The 24272-nt window shown below is 37.8% G+C and overlaps 1 protein-coding gene across 1 annotated transcript in view; it reads right to left on the reverse strand.

Moving 5' to 3' along the window:
* The window catches only part of B3GLCT (beta 3-glucosyltransferase), a 62898-nt gene that overhangs the window by 20900 nt on the left and 17726 nt on the right, over window positions 1-24272 (reverse strand). The window contains exons 4-8 of the mRNA XM_065627108.1: window positions 23268-23377; window positions 10615-10691; window positions 7041-7152; window positions 1538-1674; window positions 103-166 (exon numbers count right to left, since the gene is read on the reverse strand). Of these exons, the coding sequence (XP_065483180.1) occupies window positions 103-166; window positions 1538-1674; window positions 7041-7152; window positions 10615-10691; window positions 23268-23377 (500 nt within the window). The remainder of the gene's footprint in view (window positions 1-102; window positions 167-1537; window positions 1675-7040; window positions 7153-10614; window positions 10692-23267; window positions 23378-24272) is intronic.

A 24272-nucleotide genomic window follows, 5' to 3' on the forward strand; every position in this document is an offset into this window, starting at 1 on the left:
ACTTTTTAGCAACGTCTAAGAAAAAATATTTTCATTATCATTTATCACCATTCAAACATACAGATTTGAGATCATTTCTTCTTTCATCACAACACTGCTTACCTCATGCTTTAAATCTATTGTAAAGTCTGACTTGAGCGGTTCACTTTTCAACTTCTTTGCAAGCCTATTCAATTAAAGATGAAGAAATTTACTAAAAAAATCATACTAAAAAAAAATCAATCACTAGTGTATGCAGCAGAGTGTGGCTGGTATTATTGACCATCTTGCAACGGGAAAAAAAAAAAAAATCACAGTACTGTATTTATTGCCCCAAGAACCAACTTATAGTTCTTTTTCATATAGTTTGGTTTTTTTTTTCATCTGAGCATAGTGTGATAATGTTAATATTAGTTTTCAGCACACACATTTTGATACATTCTTCCTCACCAGGAAGAAATTAGCATCCGGGGTAGATGAAGAGTCCAGTGTGACATTTTCAACAGAATAAAAGCAATAGCGTGTTTGAAGCTCAATATTGATCAGCATCTCAAACTTCGGACAATATTCCCTTGTTGTGCCTTCTAAGGCAGGGTATTTAGGCACCTTCAATTTATGAAAACATCAATCCTTGCTACAGCAAGATACATTCAACTTGTGAAATCTATGAACTTTTCCCGATCTCATTTAAAAACTAAGCATCTAATCAGAAATAAACATCTAGGTTGTCCCTATAGCGTGAGAAACTCTTCTGGAGGGCAATGCACTCACTCTAAGACCCAGGAATAGAACTGCTGAGGGAGGCTACATTTTTAAAATTACAAGAGATGGCATTGAACTAGTTGAACAACTAGTACTGGTCAACTGTTAACTAGCTGACATGACGTTAACTTTTAGATAGGGAGAGTGAAGCAAAATAAATCACAACCACAGCAAATCTATTTCTGTACCCTTGTCTACTAATGAATTCTTAAGTGTTTATTCATAATAGCTATGCTTGGAATGTGTAGAATAAGGAAGAAAGGTAATTTTATCAAAGAAGTATTTCCAGGTAAGTTTATAGTGGTAGCACAAGCCTCTGCAGGCACAGCCAGAGCTAGTTGTACATTGCTGTGCCTGGTTGAATGTCTTGCTACGCACCTCAGATCCTCAAACTAAAGGAGACATCCAGGTATTGGGATGGATGCCAGTAGCACAGGTGGCAGCATTGAGAGCTCAGTGTGGGCTCTGAAGTCAAATCCATGAGAGAACAGCTGAGCTCATCCCAAGCCGTCTGCCGCAGTTAGGCTGCAACCAGCAGCTTCAATTCGAACACAGCTCAAAATTAAAATTTGACTTTGCATATCTTATCTACATGATCTGCAGTAAGACCTTCAACTGTGCTGCAGGAACACCTTGATCTTTTATAGAAAATATTAATCCATATGAAATCATAACTCATTAAAATAATATTGATTAGCATATAGAAAAACAGTATATATTAAGCATTCTCAATTAATTCTAAATTCTCAAGTAATTCTACCAATAAACAAGAAGTGATTAAAAATTCAGTTCTTACTTGTTAACAAGTGGAATGCTAAGTGCCCAACCAGCAGCAAAATCTGGAAATTTAAAGACTCTAGGATTTTCAGCAAAGGCATAATGGTGAATTATTGTAGATTCTTCATCATATAATGCTTTTCCTAAAAACCACTCCTGTAAAGGAATATAGGAAACAGTTTTGTTCATCTACAGCATCCTTTTAGTGAAGATGATGACTGCATTCATGCTGAATAAAGCAAACCTGAAAACAAAAACAAGGGAAGCGTATTGTTCACAATGATCCGGACAAAAATTGAACTTGGTAAGAAATGAAACTAAAGGCAGTTCTCTAAATTCAAATACACACCGTATTTTCAAACTCCAGCATATGCCCTGGATTCCACCTGTTCAAAGAGCACTGAATCTCAAAACCATAGAAGGGTTCAGGTTGGAAAGGGCCTCTTGGCGATTGTCTGATGTGGCCCCCAGTGAAAATGAGTTTGTCTAGTCCAAGCCCAGGCTCAGCCAGAGCAGGTTGCCCAGGACTCTGTCATGTTCTGAATATGCTTCACAACCTCTCTGGGCAACCTGCTCCAGTGTTTGACTGCCCAAGCTGACGACTGACCAGACAAGACACTCAAAAGCATTGCACTGAGGAACTAAATACATATCCACTTAGAATTTCCATCTGCCTAGCTTCTTTTACACCAGGGAACTTAAAAAAGGAAATACATTTTAAATACCTTGATCGTCAAAACAGATAAATGAAGGAAGTCCCAAGTATGCATTTGTAAAGCAAAAAACGAAGTTGCAGTGTTATCGTTAGAGGTTTTAATAACAGTGTTTAAGAACTGACTGCTGACTCTGAAAATAATTAACTGACTTAAATACCACTTTAACTTACTGTCAGTTGTTTTAATCTTTCTGTTTAGAATAGATATAAAACAAGTCTACCCTCATTTTTTTGCAGAATAAGGACTGTAATGAAGGGAAAAAGGAATGTGCATCTATATAATTTTTTAAAAATATATAAACTGATTTTTCAGGCCTACAGTACAAATCAGAAAATTAATCAGAACTTTGAATCACCTTAATGGTTATATTAAATCTTTAAAGTGTGAAGTTCTTTGCATCATGACAGTAACTCAGGCTTTTCTTTTTCCTGACAATTTACAAATTCATCACTAAAACAGATTCAAAGTTAGGGCAACTGTTTTTTCACAGAAGATTCTCTTTCTCCATACTCCCTGCCATATTTTATTTTTCTCCTCTTTTAAAGAGGCAGCAATCAGCAACAATGAAAAATTCCTTCAAGGCATTAGCACAGTACACAGACTTCAGACAAGGTAAATAATTAAGTTACACAAAATTCAGGACGAAAGGGAAAATATTCAAGCAAAAGGTCCAAACTCAAGACTAGCTTGATTCTCAGTCGCCATCTTTCTAACTCCAAGCTGATATTGCTATATAGACTGAGCTAAATCATTCAGCTCCCCACAGTCGATGAGGAGGAATGAGTGAGGTTGGACCAGTGTGCAGCCAGCAAACGGCAGCAGAGAGGTCTGTACGCACCAGGAGACACCTCCAGCCCAAACCGAGGGGCTGAGGCCAGCAGGAGTGCACAAGTGTGGCTGCCCCAGAGGACACTCAGCCCGGCAACCCCAGAGCTATTGGGGACGCTTGTCTTGCCGCACACACTGAGTCACAGCTATGAGGTGCTCCAACAACCCCACACCTCTGCAGGGATGGCCAGGACCCCTATCAGCAACCGTGAGTCAAAGATACGGGGTGCCACCCCTGCCAGGAACCCTGACTGCATGAGGGACTGACGCAAGTGTTCATGTACACGTGTGTGAGGCACTGAGTGCATTCTCCATTAACTGTGCACATTCCTCTGCTCCGCTTTCATCAGCTACTCTCAATAAAACTGAATTGAATATATCTTGTATTTGACTAGTGACTTCTTCAGGTAGCACAAATGTTGAAAACTTGTTTGCTCCCACAAACCCCGTGTGCCTCCTGATGCTGAGAGGTGGGTGTTCAGGGATCTGCTGAAGAAACAGCTGAAGTCAAGCTGACACTACCCAATATATGGAGAAGGTCAAGGTGGAGGTTTTTTCCTACCATTTTAACCACCTTCATAGGAGCTGCTACCTGATACCTACTTACTCAGCCTTTGATATATACTTTCGCAGAACCATAGAATGTCCTGAGTTGGAAGGGACCCACAAAGATCATCGAGTCCAACTCCTGTCCCGGCACAGGACAACCCCACAGTTCACACCGTGTGTCTGAGGGCCTTGTCCAGTCTCTTCTTGAACACTGTCAGGCTTGGGGTTGTGACACCTCCCTGGGGAGCCTGTTCCAGTGCTCCAATAAAATTGCATTTCCACCCGGTAACCTTTTGCCTTTTAGGCGAACATGATAACCACTACGCTATGGAAGCTCCCGCTTACACTTTCAACCACAACAGATCCCGTTTTCACGTTCCTTTACCGGAAGGATTCAGTAGTGTTCACTGGAAGGATTAAAAAGCAAAGAAAATATTGGGAGGTAAAAGAAAACGGGCAAACATACTAATATTTATGCATAAAGATGATTGCCTTGAAAGAATCAAAATAATTCTTTGGACTCATTTGTGCACAACATTTTTTAACTCTTTTAGGGCCTCCAAGGCATCAAAATGTTCAGAAACCCAAGCACACTATTTTGTTACATAAATAGTTAATAAATAGTAACATTTCAATATGACAGTACCATCTGCAGATAATTTTTTTCTAGACCTCAGCTTTGTTATGTTACAGAGCAAAAAGCAATCTTTACACATCCCAATTTTGCAGGTTAATTTTTACAGCAAAGCAATCTATGGATTAAAAAAACCTCAACCTTAACTTCCGTTCTCTATAAAACTCAGAAAATTAAACTTATACGTATACCCTCCTCATGCTTTCACATAATATTATTTCTGGCAATATTAAGCCACAAATCACAGTGAAGGCATTCCAAGTTACAGCCAATACTCTCCAAGCTTATTTGGTCATAACATCGTTTATTCACTACACTGACATGTAGGTCAAGACAATCTGTGAAGGCTGGCTTTACAAGATTAAATTAGTTATATGCAAAGGAGCTTGTAAAGGAATTTAAGGATTGATGGTAATCAAATTTCATGTAGGCAAGATGTGGATTTAAAAAAAGAATGTGACATTGCATTATGGATAACTACCATCCACAGGATCAGTTAAAATATTGTGCTTCAAAAATGGCAAAAATCACCTACCTCTAGTAGACCACAGTATTTAGAACACTTCAAACTAATAGCTGAAGGAATGTAATACAACAAAACTCAATACCAGACTTCAGGGAGGGCAGAGGTGACTTTACCCAACTTGCTAATCGAGCTGATTCTACCCACTCACTCTTGCATTCACTCACAAATAACACGATGAGTATGCTGAATGCATCTGTTCAAGACTTGTGTCTGATACAGAGGACAGGAGATTTCATCTGTCACATCCTCACTGTCTTATTACAACATCTTATGATTTCTTGTGATTCTCAAAGACAAGCTGTTCTTTAGACAGATCTTTTATATCCTTTAGGTATCAACAACTATCAAGTCATTGCTGCTTATCAGCTTGGTTTACTTGTTCTGTATATCTTGGGGGCTGCAGTCAATCAGCCTGTTGGGATGCCAGGAAGAGGAGTGGCCCATACAATTTGGTTTAACCTTGCTGCTACCTTCCATTATGAAAGCACAGGTTGAATCAATCTGCTGTTAAAGCACAGAGGGGTTGAGGTTGGAAGGGACCTCTGGGGATCATCTGGTCTAACTTCCCTTGCTCAAGCAGGGCCACCTATAGAGGAGGCTGCCCAGGACCATGCTCAGACAGTTGGGGAGTTACCTCCAAGGATGGAGAGTCCACAACCTCTTTGGGCAACCTGTGCCAGTGCTTGGTCACCCTCATAGTAAAAAAGTATATCCTGATGTTCAGACATAATTCACCACCTGAGTGCTTGCCTTGAGGCCTTTATATAAATCAGATATTCCTCACTATTTTTTAGTTTTCCTGCAGTCAGTAGTGTCTTTGGTTATCAGTGCAGGTCGTTCTTTTAACATTTCTCCACAGTCTCTTATGATGCTTTCACACATCTGTTTTCACTCAATATTACACTCATATCAGACTCAACAGTTCTGTTACTAATCTCTACATATCCAGATTGAAAAGCTGCAGATTCATCAACTATTCACATGCCCTGTGTAGACCTTTTATTGTGATTTAGGTATACCAGCTTTTTGTTATGCAGACTGCTGATACTTTAAAATGAATAATGAATGAGCTCATTCTGGTCTAACTCATCTTAAATTTTGTGACTGATGGACTACTACTGTATAAGGAATCAGTCACGGACTGTTACACTAAATAATTTTCCTTTTAATGAAGGTTGGAACTTAAATTTGTTATTGTAATACAATTTATACGTAATGCAAAGGAGAGATTAAAACTGGCAGAAGGGCAGCATCTAGAACAAAAATTCTTGTTTCTATTCTAAGATGATCAATTAGGAGTAGGTGTTTCTGAAACAGAAATAAATGGATATTCCAAAGGGCTAAATATATTCATTGAGCCATTTTGAAGACAGAGTGTTTAAAAATATAAGATCTCTGAATTATTATTATTACCGTTTTAGAAAAGAATTGTGTGAAACAACAGGGCCATGTGCCTGCAAAAGTAAATATACTAAAGTGAAAACTGAAGCAGAGTTCAATACCCCATCAAGGTAACAATAAAGAGGCAAAATGCATTTGAACAGGAGATTTTGGCTTCTTTTATTCCAGGCAAAGGACCTGAATTTTTTTCTGAACACTGAGAATTCTAAACATAAACAGTTTTCATGTCAGTTGCATTGCTAGATTTCCTTTGTTCCTTGGTGACTGCATTTTCCTTTTGCTTTGCAAGTCTTGCAGTGTTGTTTCTTCTCCAGCAGGTAAAGAAAACTGTCTTATCACCAAGACAGTTCAGAAACAGAATGCAAATAAAATACTCTACTATATTAGTTCAGAGACAGTTAGTCAAACGAACATCAGTCATTTTGTCTGATGAAAATCAGAACTGATTACAGACAGGAAAACAGGGAGACGGGGCAACACACCAGACTATATTCATCTTTTTATTGATGCTACATCACTTCAGGGTATCCACAGAAGGAATTTTTTCTCTGCTGAGTTTTAACAGTTCCTCAACAGCCCGACAGGCGCTCATACTGCTCCATGTTAAATACCTACCTCACTTTCAGCCTCAGCAACAGAAATCTATCCCTGTTTTAAGCTGTTTGGATACATCTTTTCCAATGTTTGGATCTATGAGCCATCCAGGCAGTGTTAAAAAATTAAATTCTGGACCACAGAAACAGTTCCATAACTAGGAATTTTAAAGTTCTGTATTTATAATTTTGAACTTAAAATGATTCCATATTTCATCTAAAAACCTATTCAAGCACATTCAAAAGAAAGTTAAATATCTAAATTTTTATTTTACCTTAGATGTGTCAAATCTTCCAAGTGTTTCTAGCAGCTTTACAACTTGTATTCTTGTATCTTCTTCACAGAAGAAAATCCATGAGGAGTTCCTACCATAGGTAACAGAAAAGCTAACAAAAGAAATGAACATTTTAGTAATAAACTGGCTTATAAACAGAACGAGTTATTCAACCCATATTCCCCAAATATAAGTACTTCAATCAGTTACTCACACAGAAACAGAAGCTTTTACTACTAACTTAGAATTATATATCAAAGCACTACAGAGAATGGATAAAAATATTGCATCTGCTGCTGTGTATTTATATAGTACTCATTAGTTATTCCAGAAAGAACGGAATGGGCATACATAAAGAATGCCCACTCAGAAATGTATAGGTACTACAGGTATAAGCACATATGAATTCAGAAGTTTATAGACAGTAGTTTAAGGTACCCTCCCCTCCGTACCTTAACTTTCTTCCAAGGAGCCCCACTGTTGGGCATCTGGCACCTTTGCAACAATCATGAAAATGCTGAATGACAGATTTCCTCACAGCTGTTTGACACGAATCATAATCATTGTCTGCAACCTAAAACCTTAGTGAAACCATTGCAGTGAAACCATAGAGGCTGAAAGGACTCCCGTACCTCCCTCAAAGCTAACACTCATCTCAGTGCAGGCTTCCTGACTCCTTCAGAAAATTCTTATTCCTTATTTCTCTACTCCTCCCAGCTTAATTCTTCCACTACTTAACAAAACAAAGCCTTATGAATTCATGACAGCCTAATGGAAAAAAAAAAAAAAGGGCAATCTTTACTTGTCCAGTTTCCTTTGAATAGCTTTTACATTAATTTAATTAAAGAAATCATCTGAGGAGAGGGAGAAGGAAATTAGCACCTATAAACATCACAGATTTCTTCTTCTACAGCACTGTCTATTGATAAAATCAGCAATGAAAATGAACAGCAGAAATGTTAAGTCAGCAAAAATAAGTGAAAAAGGGTAATAGGACCATTTCTGTTTTAGGGAACGATATTTAGAAAAAAATCCCCAAACTATCAAACAAAAAAAACCCCTGCAAAAACACAAACCCACTGAGAAATACTTATGCTAGAAAATGTGATATCTGCATTTGCAGGTCTTCAGATTACAGGCTAGAAGCATCAGATGGTTGACAGGTGCTAAACTAGTTCAGTCTTTTTTCATCTGGGACAAGCTCTTTTCCTATAAAGCTTCCTTTCCTCCATGTCTTGCAATGGTATTTGATTTTTCACTGCTTTCTACTTAATGATACTCACTCTGCTAAACTATAATTGCCAGACCATTCATTCTTTTTGTTCATAAAAGCATATATGTTGCCTACATAACACTGAAATCTGGGCAACTCTTGGCCATTCAGGCAAGTGAACGGGATACAAACAGCTGGGAAAGACACATCTCAGCTGTTCCTTCTAAAACTTGTCAAACAAATAAAGGGTATCAGATACCCTCATATTTTTAAATATTTATTGTATTCAACACCCTGTGAAGACCGAAGGCTTTTCTCTCACACTCTAGTGCCCAGCTAGAACTTCAGGAGGGAAATATCTGGATTTACATGAAAACAGGTGGGTGAGGGTCAAGGAGAAAAACACTAGAATGATCCACACTAAAAGAATTGCTGCATCTTGTGAATATAGCACCTACAAGTTCACAAAAAGAATGATCTGTTCATCTAGCTATTGATGGACAAACAGAATGATTTCCAAGGCTAAGTTTTGAGGCTTGCAGAGAGTCTCATGTAGACCTCATAGCACACGAATTTGGAGTTCAGTTTATAAAGAGCCATTGGAGGTATCCGGGTAAAATCCAGTTTCAGGATAATAATTTTAAAAAGCGATTTCTTCTCTGCTTAATTAATGTGGTTTCTGAGAAGAAATGCAGTGGGCCTTCTGGACACAGTAGGGGTACTGTGTTGTAAGACCTCCATTGATTACATCTCCTGAATTAAAGTATTTTGTCCAAGTTAAACTGTGCCCAAGAACTGAAAATTAAGAATTGTCATAACTGTTTAGAGGCCTACTGAAAAATGCTGACAACCACAGAACTGAGGAAGCCATTCTTCTGAAAGCAGTTTTCAGACAAGAATGCATCTTGCATCACAATTCTTAGCACCATCAGCTGCTGCAGAATGGGCTGACCCCTTAACCTCCCTTCCTCCTCTTCTGTCTACTGAAAAAACTAAGAAGTACAAGCCCCTCAACACCTACATACTTCTAAACTACTCCATGTCTTCATTCTGACAGAAGTGGTAAGTGAAATAGTAGACACAATGACCTTCCTATTTCAGAATTCTCTTTGAGATGGAAATCCTCTACTTAAGATTCCTCTTCTGATTTCTGAAGAATTTTCTTCTGTTTTATCACACAAACTAGCATTTGTATTTTTGCTTCTGGGTTTTGCTGTCTTGTAAGAGCTGTATCTCTAAACCTTGTCACCGAGACATAAACAATTCAGAAGAGGAACCACTAGGTCATTGAGACAGGAGCTAAGAAGGAAAAACAAAGATGATTGATAGTTGCAACATCATCTTCCAGATTTTCAATTTACTTTAATTTTCCTTTTGTTTATTTTCAGTTTACATGTGTGTCAAAGATAGCTACTATACAAGCGCTCTTTTCATGTTTCTACTCATGGAGAAAGCAATGGAAAGCAGAAGACAGAAAAGCTCCCTGTCCTGTAACCAGTCTGATGCAAAAACCTCAAGCCAAACCAAAAATATCCTTTTAAGTAACGCTAATAAATTACATTAACCAAATTAAACCTCAAGAGGCTGCAGAACCTCTGGCATCAGTTTCAAATGCAAATTTTAGGCAAAGGATAGTCTTCAGTACTATGGAGTTTTGGGACTTTCTGAAAGAGGAATCGTTGCTTCCTAACAGTTTGCAACATACTACCATGTAAATGCAGCATGTCTTCCTTGGAGCCGTCTGCGTAAGCCAAGAAGAAAATATATTTGAGATTACCTGTCTTCTCTGACCATACTAAGATGAAAACTGGCCATAACAGCTTCTAAAAAGATGCTGAAACGTACATTTTTTTCACTACAGAGGCATACACCTCCTAGAAACAGTACAAGTAGTAAAAGATAGAAACCTCGAACAGGTATTATTATCTATTTAAAAAAAAACCCGACAACAATTTATCCACTTAATTCAGCCAAGGAATCTGAAAGGTCAAAAGTTCTGAAATACCTCACAACTTACACTGTGAGAAGCAGGGACCAAATAGAAAAATACACATTTTAAAAGGGTACTTCTTTCGACTTGTTTACTTCCTTAATAATTTTAGAACTCACAACGTTTTGAAGGTAGTTCTCAGTTACATCATATTATTCTTGGTTTTTTTAATTTAAAATAGCTTTCTCTGATTTAATGAAATTTCACACAAAATTGCTTTGGAAAACTAAAAAAAGAATAGTAAGAAAGTGAAGAGATAAGGTTGCAACTCATTCAAAAACTTTTGCTTCTGTAAAAGAGGCCTGAGTAATTAATACCTATATGCTTTGCTGCAAAAAAAGCTGAAAATAACCGGTGTTCATTACACTTACTGTCTCATTAATGGTAATATTGTCCATGCACCTTTATGCCCGTCCATTTGATGAATAAGCAGAACCGTAGGTAATTCCTTTAAGAAAAAAAAAAATTCCCATTAGACTTGAATTATATGCACTTTTCTTCCTAAACGCCAACTAATCTTAAAAAAATTACTCTGGAATGACTACTTAGCTCTTTGGTTTTTTTTACTGCCAAACAGCCCTACAGAACAGATGACTTACGATGGTACAAAACAAGGTGACCTGCAGTATAGGAAAAGTGCTTGTTCTAACTAATGATTTCTTAATTCTCCAATAGATATAAAACTAATGCACTTCAGGTGAAATGTTTTGTATGGGTCCCATGTAATCAATTAAGTAATATACCATTAATTTCTTTACTGTATCATAAAATCCCGTACTGTACAGAAAGACTATATAAATAGTGTAGGGTATTCTACAAAGGCTTCCATTGACAATCACGTCACACAGCACTTACATGAGAGTTCCAACACCCTTTGCTGAGTTCAGCTTTGACCAGTCACATCAACATCATGACAAAAACCCATAGGTTGATGCACAAATCAAAATGAGGAGTTGGCATTTTTTCTTACTGAAAAATCAAAGAAGCTTCCTACAAAGCAAAATCTTTCTATAAATTTCTTTGCCCTTTTCTTACTTGAAATCTCTGTGGTGTGGCAGATCCAGGTGTTTAGCAGACAAGCTATTGTTCTGGGGAAGTTCCCAAGCAAACACGCTTTAAACATGGCCCTCTGATAAATCAAACTGCATCATTTACTCACTAGTTCATACATGTAAAATGTGGGAAAAGGATATATATCCCATAGTATATAGCCAGTATCTTACTCCATTAACTACCTATTTCTTTACAAGTACAATTCTCTATTGCAGCATCATTAGGGTCTCAACCACCTGACAAATGTCTAAATCCTCTGGGTTAGGTAATTGTAAAAATCTTCCTGCCAGAAAAGCCCACCCTTCCAAACAGTTTATCTAAACTTCCCCATCATCCAAGTTCAGCCCATTACAACAATTAACCTAATAAAGCACTGGTGGTGTTAATGCACTTCAACACAAATGACTTTACTAGCAGGTAAATGATCACAACTTTTAATTACACAAACTGTTACGGTTAGGTGGTTAAAGGCTCATCTCCATAACCACAAAGCAGCACAGAGAAACAGTAATGGGAGGAACCCCAATAATGCCATTGGAGAACACTGAACACCCTGACCCAGCTCTGCCAGCTGGGTACCTCCGCATCAGCCTGTCCAGCTGTGACACCCCCCAGCTAAAGGGAAAGGAGAGGGTCCCTGCTCACCTGACAGGGGTTACTGTCTACAGGGGCATGGGACTCATTATGGGATCCAGGGGAAGAGCATTTTGAGACGGCACAAAACTTATTATGAGATGCTTAGAGGAAGATGAAAGGCCAGGAAAAGAGGTATCCGAGTGGTTTCAGGAGGACCAACCATTGATAAATACAGAGGAAAAAAGAGGCTGGTCACTTGAAACAGATTGCTGGTCAAGATGCTTGTCTGGCCATGCCCTGCACTGACAACTGCAGTCTTCTCCTTAAATTCCATTTCTAACTCCTGGGCAGGAAGATCTGTGTGTCTATGTGTATTTGGAGGTTTGAGAGGGAAAGGGGACCATGCGTCATAGGGTGCACATGTCCGTACTGACAGAAACTGGGGAGAGTGGGGTGGATGCACATTGTGTCGGGGGGTGTCAACATGTGTAATTGCTCAAGAGCATCAAGCTGGACTAAGAGCAGAAGAGGCTTGGGAGCCAGGTACCAGAGCAGCCCCAAGTCTGGGCAGACACTGGGGAGACCCAGGGGCCTGACAGTTGGTTACCAGAGGAACCTGGAGGTCCCAGCTATAGGAGAACCTCTGGGGTGCAAGGATCAGCTACTGGTAGGGTATAAATCTGCACCAGTACCAGAAAGACCCACTTGCATGTGTGTGTCTACGCCTGAGACAACAGGGAGGCCAGGGGTCTGGGAGTCAGCTACTGGATACACTGAGTGTCTAAAGATGCTGGAAGGTTCCATAGTGTGCACGTGTGCACAGGAGCAGGGCTGAGCACCAGCAACTGGAATGGAGCCACAAGCTGCACAGCAAGCTCAACGTGCTGGCAACTGCAGAGACCACGAGGGCCAGTGACTGCATAGACTGTCACAGACCAGCAACTGGAACATCCATATTGTAGGTACGTATATTTATGTATACATCTTCCACAACCAGGCTTTCACCCTGATCAGTCAGAGAAGCGAAACGTGGTCAGGGCCTTGATACAGTTTGTGTTGGTGTGAGTGCTGTGGTTTCTGCCCATGTATATATGTTCACGTATCGTGTGTATATGTTTTTGTGCGGCATACGTGCCTGTTGGGAACACATGCTCAGCCTCACCCCTGGCTGTAGCTGGGGACACGGAGCTGCAGCAGCCTCCCCTCGGTCAGGCTGGTGGCTTCAGCAGCTCCTAAGACAAACCATCTTGACCCCTCCAGGGCCTAAGTCCTTTCCACTTACACCACGCATATGCCAAACATTTTTGTTTAATGAATGCTGCTCATGAATATAAGCAGATTCCATTAACACAGGATTCGCATTTAAACACAAAAATAATTTCTTCTCTAAGAAAGGCTGTAAGACCAAAGTTCACACTGCTTGCTGACTCTGTCAAGTTTACTTTAAATCCTTTTTAAGGGTAGTTAAGCATAGCACCTAGTAATACATAAAACATCCAAACTTCATCCCCTAAAGAAAACATCTCTACCACTCTAAAGAATGTGTCTCTCAGGAGTGCATCAACTGTATAGAAAAAATTATGATCTACTGTTTTAAAAAATATTTATGCTATTACGAATGTTCCAAATTGAAAAGAAACAATGCCAAAACCGTGAATTGGAACAGGATATTCACCTGCATCTAAAATATCAGAGGTTCTGATTTATGGTTCTAGTTCAAGCCAACCTATCAAATATGTTTCTTATTATTTTCAATTTATTGCAAAACCAAAGAAGTCCAGAGGTTTTTTGTGGAAGTGGCAAATCTTAGTAACAGCATGCTCAACATCTGGTATTTCACTAAAAGGTAACCACTTTATGGTAAAGCAAAGCAGTAAAAATGTTTGCTTACAGGTTTGCAGACAGGAAGATAAAAGGACAAACCCCTGTCTTTACAAGAATATTTGTTTTTACAAACATACAAACCCTGCAGTTGTACCAGTATTCGTATGTGACCACATATTTCAGGTACAATAGGAACTCGACAGTGATACAAGTAGTTGATAATAATAGACACTGTTGTTGAATTGCACAGTTCCAGAATTAGAAATGCTTTCCTAGCTGTTGCTCTACAAGCACTTTACAACACTCTTCCTGCTCTCTTATTTTCAGAAATTAATCCCCAAAACACATTCAGAGCTAGCATATGTATCCTCCTTTCAGCCCTCCCATTGGGAGGTTAACTAAGCCAAGCACTGCCAGTCATCTGTTCTGACGGCTTTGACAAAGGAGGGTTGTGGAATACACACTGAAGTCTCCCTACAGCTTTATTTTCCAAAATGTGCCACTTCTGTAGACACCCTGAAGGATTTATAAATGACAGAAAGAGCAAATCTCCCACCTCTAAACCCAGTGGGTCAATCCATTTGCTAGGAACTGCCACCGTCCAATACTACACTGTACACTACATTTCCTCCATATTCTAACAATCCTCGAAACCAAAACTACAATATACATTCAAATATTTTTAAATATTAAAATATTTTAATGGCTTAAAACCAGAAGTATCAATGTTTATCAGAGCATAAGTCCAAGAATCCAGGGCATAACATTATTTCAATATACCCCTTCCAATGAAACCCATGAATGATTTAAAACACTATTTTACAATACAATTGTAACAAAACTTTGCTTCTGTTATTTGGGAGCTTCTCCAAGATGGTCATGACCTTTAAAACCTTTGCTCTACTTCTCCTTTAAGCTGTTTAAAAAACGACAACGAAAAATGCGTTGCAAATGAAGCATAATATCCAATAAACAGACTTCTTGGAGTCTCTTGCTCCTCAGGAAGCCCGAAGTAATAATCTACTAATTTCTATTAGGGAGAATCCCTGCTTCTGTTCTACTCTCAGATGCCTGCTTATAATTTTAAAAACGAACCGAGTTTTCTTAATATATTATGTGCAATTTCAAAGGGTTCAGGGAAAGGCCACAGCAGTACCCCGCTTTCATAAATCCAGAGCAAGATGCTGTGCTTAAGTCTGTTGTCAAACAATCTTACATTAAAGAAAATATGGAAGCATTTGCCCAATCACATGGAGGTAATAAATGCAACTTCAGAAAGTGATTTGAAGTGTTCCTGACTATAACTTCAGATAAGAGGCAAAAAAATAAGGGTTTTATTGAAGAGGAAGTAATTGTATTCCTTTTTACTACTGTACATTATAGTGAAATCCTCAGAACACAGCTGCCAGAAAATCTACTTGAATGCATAACCAAAGCACTGACTCCTGAGTGCTCACATGCTCGATCCAACAACTCATTGCCTGGGAAAACAGCTACAGTAAGTATTTGTATCAGATGGGAGTTTTTAGGCGGTTAGCTGGGATATTAATCCTTATGCAATAAACCATTTCATCATCAAAAAGAAAGTTTTCTACTACAATATATTTCTGTCTCAAAATCCCATAATTATCATTGATATAACTTTTTCATGTAGGAAAGATGCTGGTACCCACTGGGTTTTTTTTCTTTTTTATTTTATTGGGCTGTTCTTTAACAATAGTGGGAGTAAATTTCAGCATGCATATTGCACATCACCATGTTGCCCATTGCTAATATGCTGCTCAAAGCTCCCACAATTCGGAAACCAGTAAAAAGTCCAGTCAGGTTTTTGTGATCCAGAAATAATTCACTTGTGGTCAGTAGAAATCAGTGTTAATTTGGTTTGCATTATGTTGATGTGACACCACAAGATTTTCCTTAGCTACTGGTACAAACAAATGTCCTGCAGCAAAATGAAAAACAATCATACAAAGAATTTACAAATGTGCCTATGTTCTCCATTATCAGGAGCAGAAAATGCATTGACATCAACACAATTGCCTCCAAATGTGTAGATTAAAACGTGAGCAGATCATAATTCAGATGACCAGGACATGAGAAGACTCAAGAAACTAAGAAAGAAGTAAAAAAAATAAAAAATAAAAAGTAAAGTAAAAAAAAAAAAAAAAATTCAAAATACATGTTTATCAACAAATGAAACAAATGAATAACACCCCCTCCCCCCATTACTCAAAAAGCATAAAATACTTCTAATTTCATCTGTTTTACTCTAGATTAGGCTGTTTCAGAAATCAAAATGAAGTCTAGAGTCTTCGATTGGTGCTTGCTGATGGAGTTGTGAACTCCTGACTTTACAAACTGAACAATATAAAAAACATTCTGGTACTCAATGAGATGTGAACAACATTCAGAGGTATTGACCTATTTCAAAATTATTATCATAAATCTTAACACGTAGAAAAAAGACTTACCAAATAAGTTCAAATCTAATTGCAAGATGTAGATCTAGACCCAAAATAGCTCCTACTGCTTCCTAACACTGCCTCATATATTTATTCTAAGTTAGTCGATTTTTGTGCGTTATTTCCTACCCACCACATTACCTTGCATCAGAGTGCATAAACTGTATTCTTTCGGGATGGAACCAAACCAAAGGATGTGCTGCAACTGGTAACGGACCTCGAGTTCATACAACCAAATCAGAACTAGTCCAAAGTAAAACCTTTTAAACCCTTGTGTAATACCAGTATGAGCTCCTCAGCAACAACTGCACTGCTCTACGTGTTTGCTCCTATGGCACCACACTACTTGCCAATGTACAAGCAGTCCAAATAATCAGTATCGCACATCTGAAAGTATACTTTCAGTTAACCAGGATTTAATAAAATACATGGATTTAAAGTCAGTCCAATATTTAGTTTGAGGAGCAGCCTGAATTTTGAAAACTAAGACTTTGAACTTGCTAATTAAAACATGTACCTTTGGAGGAAGAAACTTAAGCGATATAAAAGTTCTCACCAATTTATTCTGCCTTCAGTTTTCTTTTTCCTCCTCTAGAATCCCCTAGATCTCATTAGTGCAGAATTGTCCAACTTCTACCAATTCCTTCAAATCTACTGAATATCTATGGTGGGAAAATGATCATATTCACCTTCTAGCCTTACAGTGCAAGTAACTTTTACAGTTTCAATAGTTAATGGGCTAGACAGTGATTTTGCTGATAATAAAGCCTAGTAATTGCCAAAAGAATCCTGGTACCTTTGCAGAATGAGAAGCAAGGGCATATCAGAAAGTCAGAGATCAAACAATTAAAATAAAAAGACGATAGAAGAGGCAGAGGAAAACAAAGGTAAAACACAAGTCAGTCAAATCTGCAAAGTACTGCAAGATGACTTTGAAGAGAAGACTCAAGACAACTCTGAAATAACATTTTCAAAACTAAATAGTAATTTTGTACACTTTTCCTGAAACACTTTCAAAATGTTTGATTTTTCAGAACTTAGAGGCATCTCACCCTTCAACAGATCAGAGTTTAGAAGCATTTCAGAAGTGAGCACCCAAATACTGAGGCCCCAAAACAAGCAGGTGCATTTTAAAATGCAAATCCTAAAAGAAACTAAGCATTATGAAGACAACTATGGATTCAACAGGACAGAAAATGACCAAGAATATGCTGATACCAGACAATGTATTTAAGCAGAATAAGTGATACATCAGAAAACACACAAATGCAGAGGTTAATATGGATAAGGAAGGGGAAATATGAACTTCATACACAGAACGCTTAAGCGCATGCACTTATTAAAGACAAGGTTTTTATACTACAAGCTCTACCTATGTAACAGAAGTGAAGTTTTATGGACGGATTTGGAAGATCAGTATAAATATGAAAGTTTGGGATGATGTTACAAATAGAAGTCGGGAAAAACAAAAGCAAAGGGGGAAAGAAGAAAGGCTGGATAAAATGAAGGTCCATCTAAACTTTATAAAGGCATATGAATATGAGAGCAAGTCTGAAATACTAAATTAATCCCTTTTTTGTCTGTCTTTTAAACAAGAAATCCAAATTATGCAAGATAAAAGTATGCAAGTTTAGGAGAAAATTCAGTTAGTATGGCAGTATTTAGGTGTTCATTCTCCAAATAAAAAATATTATCTAAAGTGGGGGGACAAAGAAAAGGACAAAGAAATCTTTCCAGAATTTTCAATTAATAAACCAGAGATGATCCAGGGCTTTTAGTAGTTGCTGTTATTATCATCTGACTCGAGCAATACAGACAGAAGAAAGCATCGCAAGACCAACACGCACTGGGTACTATCGATACTCAAAACTTCTGGACAAATATTTGTGTGGTTTCAGGAAGCTGGAACTTCTTCCTCCCTTTCACAGCAGAACCATGTTCCCCAATTACTCTGATTTTTTGAGTCCCTGAGGTGCTCCCTGCAGAGACTTGACTTCTTTGACAAAGAGCGAGCACCAGGCACTCCAGGTGCCCCACCAGCGTCTCTGCCCTTGACACAGAGAAGTGCAGGACTGGGCACCTCAGCAAGAAACATTCACACACTCTGTTCCCCTTCGTGTGCCAGATTCAGCATTTTGCGGTGGAACGAGTCCTGCTGATCAGTCACAGACCAGCAAGGCCTAAGCCCAGCAGTGGCATACAACATTAACATCACGGATGACACGACAGTATCTTCCTCAACAGCTCCGGTATAGACTGGCATCTGATCTTTGTTCTACAAAGAGGGAATAACGACAGAAAGCTAATGGAGAAGACATGCCAAAAAGCCTTGTTTTTCATAACTCAAGTCAAAAAGACTGTCCACTGCCTGGCAAGATAAACTCTTACATCTTGAGGAATAAGCATTTTAAGAACTAAGGCGATAAGCACATTTCATGAGGCTGCAGGATTTGACATGAATAAATCTTTGCAGAAGAAAGTTGTTGGTAGGAAGAAAACAGATTGCACACTAACATTTTACCAAAAAAAAAAAAAGGACACTAGATCTAGTAACACTGGAAAATATAATAATTTAAAATTACGTATAAAACATACCTGTTCTAATTTTAAAAAATAGGGTTGATCTTGATATTGTGGAAAACCTAGCCATAAGACAAAATGTTGTAGACATGGAGATGGAGGGACAGGACAGAATGTAGCCCAACACTTCGCTTAAATATAATCAGTTAATCCTTGTTAAAACTGCAAGATCCAAAACCGAACCATCTGATCAGTCTCTGGTGGAAGCAGCTTCTGTGGCATGGGAAACCACTACAGGAGGGAAAGGGTTTTCAGATTAAAATCTGCAATTTGAGCAAGAAATCTAGAAATTGAAGCAACAGAAATATTATGGATTGCCTTCATCTATGGTATTAATTTTGAAAGGTCTCCAGCAGATTAAGTCTATGAATAGCTTTTCTAAATATACAGATCTGTTTTAACAACTCTGTTGCAGTGAGTGGGAAATCGTTCCACTAGATTTTATAACCACAACATTATTAACAGGCATGTGAGCTTCACGGTAGGGGTAAAATGCAGAACAGTTCAGACCTTCTCCAAGACTCAGAACCACTGGGAAATTTTAGCTGTACAGCTTGTTGTAGATCTGGAAAAGGAATGTAATCTGTTCATTTGTGGAATATATCTAACAAGGAATAAAACAAGGCAACTACTGCTACAGACCAAGAAAAATCTAGACGCATTTTCAGAGTTGTTTCCATCATAGCCTGATAGTATTTCAAAATCTCTTTCAGATGAGATTTGGATGTCAGAATTAATTGTGGGAATAGTTTCAGACAATAACAGAGGAATATTTAAGGAGGCTTTTGGACAACAGAGCTTCAGGTAGCTTCACTCCAGCATCTGAAATCAGATGTGGAAGTAGAGCTAGGGAGAACTTCAGAAAACATTAATTCAATCAGTAAAGGGACGCATGTCCCACTAGCAAATTAGGAAAAAAAAAAAAAAAGATACAGACTACAAATTCCCTGAAAAGTAGTCTCACAGATGGCCAAAACATGAGCAGGAACAATTTGGAGACAGATAATTTCAGATAGGAATATGGTGATGGCTTAACACACATACATTAAAATTCAAACGAGCTAATTATACTTTTTCTTCCGTCTCCACCACTTTAACAAAGAAATATTCCATATTATTGAAATAGTGTGATGCTGCCATCAATACAGCCTAGGCAATTAAAAATAACAGATTTTTAAACCACATATACCACGCTCAACAACAGCTGGCACCTCAGCAACTGATATTGTGGCCATGACTCTAATGACATAATAAAATAAAGCTGAGACAGGCACCAAGAGGCTTTTCAACCTTACAGATGCAGCAGCTAGGATACTGACTTAAAATCAATGTTAGTTGGAAGCACAAAAATAGAACCTTCTGTAAGCTTGATCCTGTAATATAACAAAGAGACTGAACTTCTGAGGCACAGAGCAGCTGGGTTTCTGATCATTTTTATTCCTGCTGTGCTTCAGGAAACAAGATTCTGCAAAATTGTTTTAAATAAACAAGAGCAAATACATGCTTCTCCTAATATTTGTCAGCTACTTTCACGTTAGCCAAACTGGAAATTGGGAGATTGACAAAGAAATAATATTATGAAAATTGAATGAAGATGTTAACTAAAGCAAGTACATAATCAAGCAACACAATACGGAGGTTTTCTATGTACAGTTCCATACATTTGACTGTACTTGTTTCTTTTAAACTGATGTTAATAATCACTACAATAATAGTCCTCAAACTCAGAAATGAGCAATATTCCCCTTTATATGTAGGGAAAGTTTAAATCTGTGAAACTTTATTTTGATGAGATGGCACAAAATACAGGATTTTGCTCAAAACAAAGTAAGCCTAATAGTAAAAATACTGCAAATTATAGTCACAACGCTGCTATAAAACAGAAGTCATACTTCACATCATCTATGATTCATATGGAAGTACGTGATACTAATTTTCATTTTCCAGTACTCCATGGTATTAGTCTTAAAATCTTATTCTTACATTCTTCATAAAGAGGGTTGTCAGGCATTGGAACAGGCTGCCCAGGGGAAGTGAGGGAGTCACCATCCCCGGAGGTGTTTAAAAGACACATACATGAGGTTCTTAGGGACATGGTTTAGTGGTGGACTTGGCAGTGTTAGGTTAATGATTGGATTTGATGATCTTAAGGGTCTTTTCCAACCAAAATGATTCTATGATTCCATGGGTTTTTTTTTTAAATCTACAATGACTATTACTAATTTGCTATATTTCCTCTGGTTAATGTACACAGGACACCACTTAATCTTTAGGCTTTTCAGGAAAAAGTTTTTTGAGCATTACCAATTGGCTGAGGATGTTCAATATAAGAACCCTCAGAAGAAAAAAAAAAGGCATTTACTCTACTAGACCAGTTTTCATAAAGAAACACACAGTCCTTTGTGTTCAAAACAATGTCATGATCCCAGGCAATTAAATAGAATTAACTGCATCTAAAACAGTATTTCATGCAAAAAAAAAATTTTTTTCAAAACCCATATTTTACCTGTTTTGTAGTATTAAATATAATACCCAAAAACGTAATCCTGATTTTCAATTTTTTAATAAGCTAGAACGGGAACAGCCCCAAATATTACCATTTCACACTGTGACAGCTTCCTTTTTCTTATCTGGTGTTTCTTAGGAAGGTCTAGTTTACAGAGCTACTTAAAACGCAGAAATCTCAGAATCTTAAGGAATTTTCTTCATTGCTATGTTCTAGCTGTTGTTTACTGTACTTAAGAGTATGGAATATGCTTTTAACCACGAACTCAATACTGCCATCTACTGATGACTGGAATTATACATTAGTTTCACAGGAAAAAATGTTTTATGTACGCTGTAAAATAAAACGAATGGACAAATTACTTATAAAGGTCAATGTAATGTAAATATGAATGTGAATTATTTAATTTTAAAGCAATGCAGATATTCTAGTCTTATTCAATAACACAAATCTAACAGCTGGCTTCCACTTGCCATTTTAAAACAGGAATATAATAGCTAATGAATCCTGATGGACTAAACATCTATCATTTCATGCTGTGACAACAGGCAAATGAACCTGATGGTTCAGTTGATTCAATCCTTTGTCCCTCTACAGCAGTTGTCCTTTAAAATACACAGATTTACCTTTATTTGCCTGAAAGTAATAATTTCACTTGTATTCTTTTTAATGAAAAATTCAAACTTCAGTTTGCCAGTTCAGTTTGCTCAAGGCAGAAGTAGTCGCAGGCACAACTCTGATTATAAAAAAGATTTTAATTCTCTCTCATAAAACATGCCTATATTCCTGCCTCACTGAAATTATTTATACTTCCACTTATTGATCTTTTCATCATTTCTATTTTGCAATATCCATTTCAGAACTCAACTAAAATCCTTCCTTTTAACAACCGAAGTCATAATCCCCTCTACACACACTGTATCTGAACACTTGCCCAAATCCCAAAGAGGACCGCGAAGGAGCAGAACTCCACAGAACAAAGGCTGTTCACATGACTGATTTAATCAAGGGATTAAAAATTGTATTTAGCGTGGATTTAGTTACAACAGGTTTGATAAGATTGGATAAATAAAGCCTAAAACATCCAGGAACCTGATTTTAGACACTCCAAGACCAAGATACATATGACAATTTAAATGAGACTTCTTTTTCCTTTACAACAGAGAACCTAGAATTGAAAAATAGGTCTAATAACCTCACAACAAGCTATTTCATATCAGGGGATGTCTGTCTCTTACTTTGTTCTTTTTATTAAAGACAAAGAAAACTTAACCTTCAACGTAAGTTTCTTAAAAACCTATTCTCTCTCAGCTAAAGCTTTACAAGTAAAATTTGATGTCAGAGCGCAAAGTCAAAACCAGATGTGTACAACAGGCAGCTCCCAGACCAGCGGCGCCCAGCGGCAGGTGAGAGGCAAAGGGCTCGGTCTGCGGCGGGTGGCAGAGGAACAAGGGGTGACCAGGGAACGAACTGCACCGGGGGGAGCTGACACCCACCTGGGCCAGAGAGACTATTGCTGTACGAAATAGGGAATCCTGCGTTAGGATTTTAATGTCCACGTACTTTGCTGCCACAATCTACTGCCACAATGCTACAGTTGTGCAATGAAATTCTGACAAAATCTACATTACAGCATCTTCGTTGGCTCTAATAAAATAAAATACTCACCTAAAAATTATTCTAAGTAGTGCTTAGATTATTGTGTTTTTCACTTCATGAAGAAAGCATATGACTTTTCCTTAAACACATAAGTCTTTCTTGTTATCACTCTTACATCAAATGCTATTCAAAAAACCCAATTATTATACAAAAAGGTAGACAGTTCAAATTAAAATTATCTGGTGATACATCACAGCATACAATCAGTAAATACCCACTGAAACAGTTCCCTTGTAACCACATAGAAGACAACTAACAAAATGAATAAAACAGATCTCAAAAAGGCACAATAGAAAATCATATTTTTAGTAAAATGCAGTAAAAACATACATGACAAGGTGCAATCTATATTATCTAAACATACCTTTCCAAGATCTGCAGCCTGTTTTAAAATATCTCTTTTTAGATCTTCTGCTCTCTTGGAATGAAAAGAATTACTTTGACTCTGGATGACAAATACAATTTCTTTTAATTCTGTGAACCAGAAAATAAGAAGATTTTAAGACAAAAGAAGTTATTTTCAGTATCGCTCCAAAGCTGCTGAGAACCCAGGTGTGTGTGTGGGAATCTACTACACAGCAAGCTATTTCTTTAGTTATACAAATATTTAATGAAATAACAAAAAGGCATAATTTAACAGAGCAAAAAAACTCCAAACCAGCCCTTTTAAGGATTAATGCATAGAAAGTATGACATGACTGGGAGATCTGCAGCAACAAAAAAACCATTTATGCCCACAGTTAACAGTAGCCACATTCACGAAGTTCCTTTTTCTCCAATACACTATCACTCGTTATTACCAGAGTTAAAAGGTGTAAGTCATTGATCAGCATCTCCTCTCACTAGGCATGGATGAACATGAAATGGAAAAGATGCTTCCTCAATAAAGAGCTTCTTTACCCTACCCAGAAACACACATCAGATGGACAGAGATGTACATGAGAACAATGAGGCAATACTTTTATCTGACGGGACAGCATCGACACCTCCAATGTTCTTCACAGTGTCTAAAGGCACAATATTTAAGAACTTTCAACTGGAGAGGAGACTGTGAGAAATTTAAAAGAAAATAATGAAGTAGCTTTGCAGACATTTATGGACACACAAAAAAGCTTATTAAAAACATACAAGTAAATACAAGTAGATGATGAAGGCTGTTGCCATGGAATAGCTGCACATAGACAGATTTTTTTATTATGGTAGATTGAATAATCTCTCAGCACTTCGAAGGCTGGAAAAAATAGGCAGATTTGATCCTGTTCAGAAGCAGAACACAGTAGAGGATGAGAAGGTAAAAGGAAGAGGAGAGGACAGATGCCCTCTTCAGAATTCTTACCAAGTTTGACCTATGCTATATAACACACCCAAC

This window comes from Caloenas nicobarica, chromosome 1 (genome assembly GCF_036013445.1).
Source record: "Caloenas nicobarica isolate bCalNic1 chromosome 1, bCalNic1.hap1, whole genome shotgun sequence".
Taxonomy (NCBI): domain Eukaryota; kingdom Metazoa; phylum Chordata; class Aves; order Columbiformes; family Columbidae; genus Caloenas; species Caloenas nicobarica.